The 8,225-nt window shown below is 45.2% G+C and overlaps 1 protein-coding gene across 1 annotated transcript; it reads right to left on the minus strand.

Annotated features, from left to right (window-relative positions):
• Window positions 1–5,113: 5,113 nt before the first annotated feature.
• On the minus strand, window positions 5,114–6,760 carry LOC308096672 (importin subunit alpha-1-like; the record flags this gene model as incomplete). Its single annotated transcript, XM_080444083.1, has 1 exon — window positions 5,114–6,760. One exon carries the CDS (start codon window positions 6,758–6,760, stop codon window positions 5,114–5,116), a length of 1,647 nt encoding a protein of 548 aa, XP_080300209.1.
• Between the last annotated feature and the right edge of the window lie 1,465 nt (window positions 6,761–8,225).

Raw genomic sequence — 8,225 nt, forward strand, 5'->3', positions numbered from 1 at the left:
CTCATTGGGTTCCGGTTTCATGACGCAGATTGCGTTTCCGGTTCTCTTTTTTTTTTTCGCGGTCATTTTTGGCCAGAATAGGGAAAGTCACGGTTTTTCACACAGTATAAAAAACGAACGGAGAGGTCTACTTCTATTCTCTTTGGTTTGGGTGACTAACAGTCATCGTAGTCGTGTATCACATCGTAATTTAGCCCGATCAGCAATTGTCGAATCCGGTTTCTCACCGGATGTGACGTAAGCCTGTTTGCGTCATCTAAAACATGTTCACCCCGTCCGCTACAATGTTATCACATTTATAAGAAATAACTTTATCTCGGATTTGATTCCCCAGATTGTGTTTTTGGTGAAAACGAGTTATATTCAACTGCTGATAAATAGCTACAGAACGGACCATCACGGTTACAATGTTTGTTTCCATGTGGAAAGACGAGAGACTCGTCTTTCCACCGAGACATCGTTTGTTTACATCCGGGGTTGAAAAAAACATTTTGTGGATCGTCAAAAAGACTTAAAATAAGGTCAAACAGCTGGATGAAATAATGAATTAATACCTGGCAATGAATATGTTAATAGTACTGTACTACTGTATGTGGATGAGTTAGGAGACCATCTTTGTTTAAGCGGAAAGAGGTTATTTGCAGAGCAGCCGTATTGGAAATAAACTGGGCCTATTCCTTACTTCCCTCACAGGTGTTACCAATGATACTAATGAAGGCTCTGTTCCATTCTGGTTGTTACAATGATACTAATGAAGGCTCTGTTCCATTCTGGTTGTTACAATGATACTAATGAAGGCTCTGTTCCATTCTGGTTGTTACAATGATACTAATGAAGGCTCTGTTCCATTCTGGTTGTTACAATGATACTAATGAAGGCTCTGTTCCATTCTGGTTGTTACAATGATACTAATGAAGGCTCTGTTCCATTCTGGTTGTTACAATGATACTAATGAAGGCTCTGTTCCATTCTGGTTGTTACAATGATACTAATGAAGGCTCTGTTCCATTCTGTTTGTTACAATGACACTAATGAAGGCTCTGTTCCATTCTGGTTGTTACAATGACACTAATGAAGGCTCTGTTCCTGTTACAATGATACTAATGAAGGCTCTGTTCCATTCTGGTTGTTACAATGATACTAATGAAGGCTCTGTTCCATTCTGGTTGTTACAATGATACTAATGAAGGCTCTGTTCCATTCTGGTTGTTACAATGATACTAATGAAGGCTCTGTTCCATTCTGCTTGTTACAATGATACTAATGAAGGCTCTGTTCCATTCTGGTTGTTACAATGATACTAATGAAGGCTCTGTTCCATTCTGCTTGTTACAATGATACTAATGAAGGCTCTGTTCCATTCTGGTTGTTGCAATGATACTAATGAAGGCTCTGTTCCATTCTGGTTGTTACAATGATACTAATGAAGGCTCTGTTCCATTCTGGTTGTTACAATGATACTAATGAAGGCTCTGTTCCATTCTGCTTGTTACAATGATACTAATGAAGGCTCTGTTCCATTCTGTTTGTTACAATGACACTAATGAAGGCTCTGTTCCATTCTGTTTGTTACAATGATACTAATGAAGGCTCTGTTCCATTCTGGTTGTTACAATGATACTAATGAAGGCTCTAATCCATTCTGGTTGTTACAATGATACTAATGATACTAATGAAGGCTCTGTTCCATTCTGTTTGTTACAATGATACTAATGATACTAATGAAGGCTCTGTTCCATTCTGGTTGCTACAATGATACTAATGAAGGTTCTGTTCCATTCTGGTTGTTACAATGATACTAATGAAGGTTCTGTTCCATTCTGGTTGCTACAATGATACTAATGAAGGCTCTGTTCCTTTCTGGTTGTTACAATGATACTAATGAAGGCTCTGTTCCATTCTGGTTGCTACAATGATACTAATGAAGGTTCTGTTCCATTCTGGTTGCTACAATGATACTAATGAAGGCTCTGTTCCATTCTGGTTGTTACAACGATACAAATGAAGGCTCTGCTCCATTCTGGTTGCTACAATGATACTAATGAAGGTTCTGTTCCATTCTGGTTGCTACAATGATACTAATGAAGGCTCTGTTCCATTCTGGTTGTTACAACGATACAAATGAAGGCTCTGCTCCATTCTGGTTGCTACAATGATACTAATGAAGGCTCTGTTCCATTCTGGTCAAACAGAGTCAGGGTGATGACTCACTGGAAACACTCTGCTACACCAGTGGGTCTCAAAGTGTGGTCCAGGGACCCTCATGGGTCCTTGAGGGGGTTCCACATGGACACTTGAGGGTGTGAGTTATGGGGGGTCCTTGAAGTTAAAAGGTTTGAGAACCACTGTTCAAGGAATCCACAATTATAATACAAAATAATGTTCGCTTTAAAAAAAATAAATATATATATATATATATATATATATATATATATATATATATATATATATATATATTCAAAGATTTGCACACATTTTCACAATTTTCCAAAAAATCATAAATCTGCAACCTGTTCTCCCATAGTGACTTATTGCAGAGTATAGTGTATTACTTCATACAGTCATCTTATTATGAAAGTAGATTCTGGTTATTGTACTTCATAATTAATGCAGGTTGTGAGAGGAAGTGTGGCATTTATCATATTGTGACATTTTCTCCCCCTGAAGATAAAGTATTAATTCTCAGAGTGCCGATGGAAACAAGATGAAGGTAATGAGAAACAAGGTCATTAACCTGAAGCATCGCCTGTGAGAGGATTTACACTGCTTGTTTTTTTACTTTGTTTTATCATTCAATCCAAAGTTTTAATAGGAAATGTCTAAGACAAACGTGGAAAAAAAATTAATAGTGTTTGACTTATTACTATAATTATCAGTTGGATATATATTGGATTATATAAGCTATTATAACAACCAACCTAGTTTTAGATGCCAGAGCAACGGGTAATATTTAAGATACATTATTACAATTACTCGTTAATTAATGAATCCATTAAGACTGGGAACACATCTGTGTCATTTTAGAATTCTATGGGCTATTCAAAAATAGCAGATCTACAAGCTCATAGGGGTACATCATAAGGGTACTCATATTTGGGGATTTTCTGATTCATCGATATTGTTTTGGGCCAAACCGTTGATCTGACCGACTGTCCGCTTGGCGCGACGCTCCCCTGGTTCCTTGGCCACTCCCCCGGGTCCTTGGCTAACCTTGGTCCCTCCCCCGGGTTCTTGGCCACTCCCCTGGGTCCTTGGCCCCTCCCCCTCCCCCGTTACGCGTACCGAGCTTGAAGGAAGGACCAGACCATGTGGTTCTCAAACGTTTTCATGTCAAAAACCCCCACAGTTATACATATTAGCCTGCAGACCCCCATTTGAAAGGGTACATGCTAGAGCAGTGGTTCTCAACCTGTGGGTCGGGGTCCCCACATGATTTTGGGGTAGTCCCCAGATGACAGTGAATTGACAATTTACAGACTTTTTAGACCTAATTTGTTTTACCATTACAGCATCAAAGGTAATCGACAAACTATGATATAAAAACTTGTCAAACATCAGCCAAATTGTCAAATAATAAGAGTCAAAAGTTGTGAAAATAGCAGATCTACAAGCTCACAACGCCTCGCAAGGCGAGGCGAGACGTTGTGAGCTTGTAGATCTACTATTTTGTAGATCTGCTATTTCCACAATATGTATCTATATTATATGCATTAGGGGCACAGACCCCTATTTGTTCATCCATGTTAATTTACCTCTGAGAGCGTATAAAGGTACGCCATGTGTCCGCCCTCAGAGTTATAATAATAATAATAATACACTTTATTTGTATAGAACCTTTCATGACATGAAATGCAGCTCAAAGTGCTTTACAGAGCAATAATACAATTACAGTTAGAACCAATTTAACAATAAAGCAAACAAAAATAAAATAAAATAAAATAAAATAAAAGAAAAGGCATAAAACAACATTAAAATAGGCAATACAGTGAGGAATTAAAAATCAACCAAAGAATCAGCTAAAAGCAAGAGTGAAGAAATAGGTCTTGAGCTGTGCTTTAAAGCTATCGACAGAGGCTGCCTGTCTTAAGTGTAATGGGAGTTTATTCCACACTGTCGGTCCGGAAAAGCAGAATGCTGCTTCACCGTATTTTTTATATGTCATTGTAGGCACCTCAAGCAGGTCAGCACTTGAAGACCTGAGGGCCCGGTTTGGAACATATCTCTCTAGGCAGTCAGAGAGGTAGGAAGGTGCCAGACCATTTAGAGCTTTATAAACTATTAAAATAATTTTAAAATCAATCCTAAAAACAACCGGGAGCCAGTGTAGTGAAGCTAGAACTGGAGTGATATGTTCTCTCATCCTAGTTTTAGTTAAAATTCTGGCTGCCGCATTTTGAACAAGTTGTAATCTGTCAGTTGTTTTCTTTGGCAGGCCAGAGTAGAGTGCGTTGCAGTAATCAAGCCGAGAGAAAACAAAAGCGTGGATCAACGTTTTTGCATCGTCTAACAACAGATAGTCTCTAATTCACGCAATATTTCTAAGATGAAAGAAAGCAATCTTGGTGTCTTATAGACCTTTAAGGCCTCATTTGGTTCCTGGCTATCATTCTTTTTGCTGGGGACCCCCTGGAACCCCCCAAAGACCCCTCGGGGTCCCCGGACCTGTCTTTGAGAACCACGTACTGGACTAAACCACCGGTCGGTCTACTCGCGAACAATGCAAGTTGGGAATGCATGATCCCCTGGTGATGCAATACCTGTTGTACCCGTCTGTCTGTCTGTCTATCTGTCTGTCTGTGTCACTTTTACGCCCATATATGGAGATTCCTGTATCTGTCTGTCTGTGTCCTTTTTATGACCATATATGGAGATTTCTCTATCCGTTTGACTGTGTCCCCTTTTTTGCCCATATTTTGCCCGTGATATGGAGTTCCGTGTCAGACATGTCCAAATCTTTTTTTTGCTGCTCCGTGTTTAGCAACGCTCGTCCTGGAGATAAATATGCTGTGACTAGTTGAAAGGTAAAAGTCAGGGGCTGAAGTATTTATTTATTTACTCCGGCAGTCAATGAGTTAAAACAAAAAAAATAAAAAAAGAACCTGGACATGGTTCATCACAGGTGAAAGCGCTGGTTGTCGGCGACCTGGAAGACGAACCCGCCGCCTCCGGCCGCTGAGGGCCCCGGAGCCACAGCTTGACCCTCCATGCCGTCCTCCTCCGTAGAGAAGTACTTGTCGATGAGGTCGAACGCCGCCTGGTAGACGTCCTGGTTCTGGTGGCTCTGCAGCTCCTCCATCTTGTCCAGGCCGCCGCTCTCCTCCAGCATGGAGCACAGCGCCCCCGTCTGGCCCGTGCGCTCGGCCGCCGCCAGCATGTTGGCCACGGCGTCCAGGACCACCTTGACCAGTTCGGCGTCCGGCGCCGAGAGCAGGCGCGGCAGCGGCTCCAGGACGTTGCAGCGCAGCATGTGGGCCGTCTGCTCGGCGCTGCCCCCGCCGGTGTAGTTGGAGACGGCCCACGCCGCCTCCTTCTGGGTCCTAAAGTCCGCCGCCCCCTGCTGGAGCATCTCCACCAGGAGGGGCACCAGGCCGGCGTCCACAACCTCCTGGATCTGGGCCGCCGTCCCGGCCGTGACGTTGGACAGCGTCCAGGCCGCCTCCTTCTGGACCTTGGGGTTGCGGTGGCGCAGCAGCGCCGGCAGGACCCTCAGAACGCCGGCGTCCAGGACCGCCTGCGTCTGCTGGTCCGTCCCCGTCACCACGTTCCCCACGGCGCGCAGGGCGGGCTGCAGCACCTCGTCCTCACAGGAGGAGGAGGAGGAGCTGGTCGCCAGGAGCTCCACCAGCCGCGGCACCAGACCGGGCGTCTGGACCAACATCTGGATCCTCTGGTCGGAGCCGTCCGCCAGATAGGACAGAGCCCAGACGGTGTTGACCAGGACCTCCCGGTCGCCGTGGTGATGCAAGAGGAGGCGGGCCAGGGCCGGGACCAGCTGCGCCACGGCCTCCGGGGGAAGGGGCGGGTCCTTGTGCCGGCACAGGTTGGACAGCGTCCAGACGGCGTTGCCCAGGAGGCCGGGAGGGAACGCCGAGGGATCCGCGGCGACGGCTCCGACGACGGACAGCAGCGGCGGGATGGCGCCGTCCCCGATCGCCCGGTCTCTGAAGTCGGGACAGTCGCCCGCGATGTTCCCCAGCGCCCACACGGCCTGCTCGCTGACGGCGGCGTGCGGCGAGCTCACCAGGCGGACCAACGCGGGGACGGCGCCCGCCTCCACCACGGCCGCCGTCTGGGACGAGTCGCCCGCCGCCACGTTGGTCAGGGCCCAGGCGGCCTCGAACTGGATGAGCGGGCAGTGGGAGAGGGCCAGGAAGCCCACCAGCCCGGGGACAAGTCCGGCCGCGATGACGTCGTCGAAGGGCGGGTTCTTCTCTCTGGAGAGCAGCTTCCTGGCTGCCTTGGTGGCCTTCAGCTGAAGGTCCAGGCTCTGGCCGCTGACGCCGGCCGCTATGTCCTCCACCGACCAGTGCTGCTGCTGCCGCCGGGAACCGGGCTCCGCCGGATCGTCGTCCAGAAGGCCGCCGCCGCCCGAGACGTTCCGTCTCTTCAGGAGATGTTGGTCCTTCTTGGCCTTACGTAGCTCCACCGTGGCCTCGGCTCTGCGGCGCCTCAGCTCCACATTGTCTTTTCCTTTGTTCTTGAACTGCCAGAGACGAGCTCCGCTATCGCCTTCGTCGTGGTTGTAGTTGGCGGTTGACATCTCTGTTTGACCGTGGACCAGACCGATGGGTTTCACTGCTGGTTTCACTCAGACAACTGAGCCCGTCTGACGCCGGTCGTCCTCATGTGGTCATTTAATGACGTCACTCATCTGTGACACGGCTTCTACGTATGACTACATACTCCATCCATATATATATATATATATATATATATATATATATATATATATATATATATATATATATATATATATATATATATATGTATATAAATAATTTGGTCTAAGGGTTATCATTTTACACAATGTAATTGAGATTGACTTTTTTAGAGTATTTATTTGTTTACCTGAATTTGCTGTCTGTCTCTTTTATTCAGTATTCATATTATTTGATGTCTTTGTATTCTGTGCGTGTGCGTATTTGTGTGCATGTGCGTGTGTGTGTGTGTCTGTGTGTCTGTCTGTCTGTCTGTGTGTGTGTGTGTGTGTGTGTGTGTGTGTGTGTGTGTGTGTGTGTGTGTGTGTGTGTGTGTGTGTGTGTGTGTGTGTGTGTGTGTGTGATGGATTGACCTTCAAAACTTGACCTTCTTTTTCCTCCCTGGCTCCCTCCAATAATCCATAATATCTGTGGGCCTGTTAATAAGGACCTGAGCAGAACAGGGGGGCTGGGGTTCATTTGGGTAATTGAGCGTATACTCACTGTCTCCGGGTAAACATGCTCATTGTGATGGAAGATTGGTTCAGTTCCATGAACATTAAAGACCATGGAACAGTTTACAGTTCATTTATATCCACGTCAGGAGGTGTAGTTCCAGACTCTATATAACATTCAGGAGGTGTAGTTCCAGACTCTATATAACATTCAGGAGGTGTAGTTCAGACTCTATATAACATTCAGGAGGTGTAGTTCCAGACTCTATATAACATTCAGGAGGTGTAGTTCCAGACTCTATATAACATTCAGGAGGTGTAGTTCCAGACTCTATATAACATTCAGGAGGTGTAGTTCCAGACTCTATATAGCATTCAGGAGGTGTAGTTCTAGACTCTATATAACATTCAGGAGGTGTAGTTCCAGACTCTATATAACATTCAGGAGGTGTAGTTCAGACTCTATATAACATTCAGGAGGTGTAGTTCAGACTCTATATAACATTCAGGAGGTGTAGTTCCAGACTCTATATAGCATTCAGGAGGTGTAGTTCTAGACTCTATATAACATTCAGGAGGTGTAGTTCCAGACTCTATATAACATTCAGGAGGTGTAGTTCCAGACTCTATATAACATTCAGGAGGTGTAGTTCAGACTCTATATAACATTCAGGAGGTGTAGTTCCAGACTCTATATAACATTCAGGAGGTGTAGTTCTAGACTCTATATAACATTCAGGAGGTGTAGTTCTAGACTATATAACATTCAGGAGGTGTAGTTCCAGACTCTATATAACATTCAGGAGGTGTAGTTCCAGACTCTATATAACATTCAGGAGGTGTAGTTCCAGAC

This window comes from Gymnoscopelus braueri, assembly GCF_963280865.1.
Source record: "Gymnoscopelus braueri genome assembly, chromosome: 12".
NCBI lineage: Eukaryota > Metazoa > Chordata > Actinopteri > Myctophiformes > Myctophidae > Gymnoscopelus > Gymnoscopelus braueri.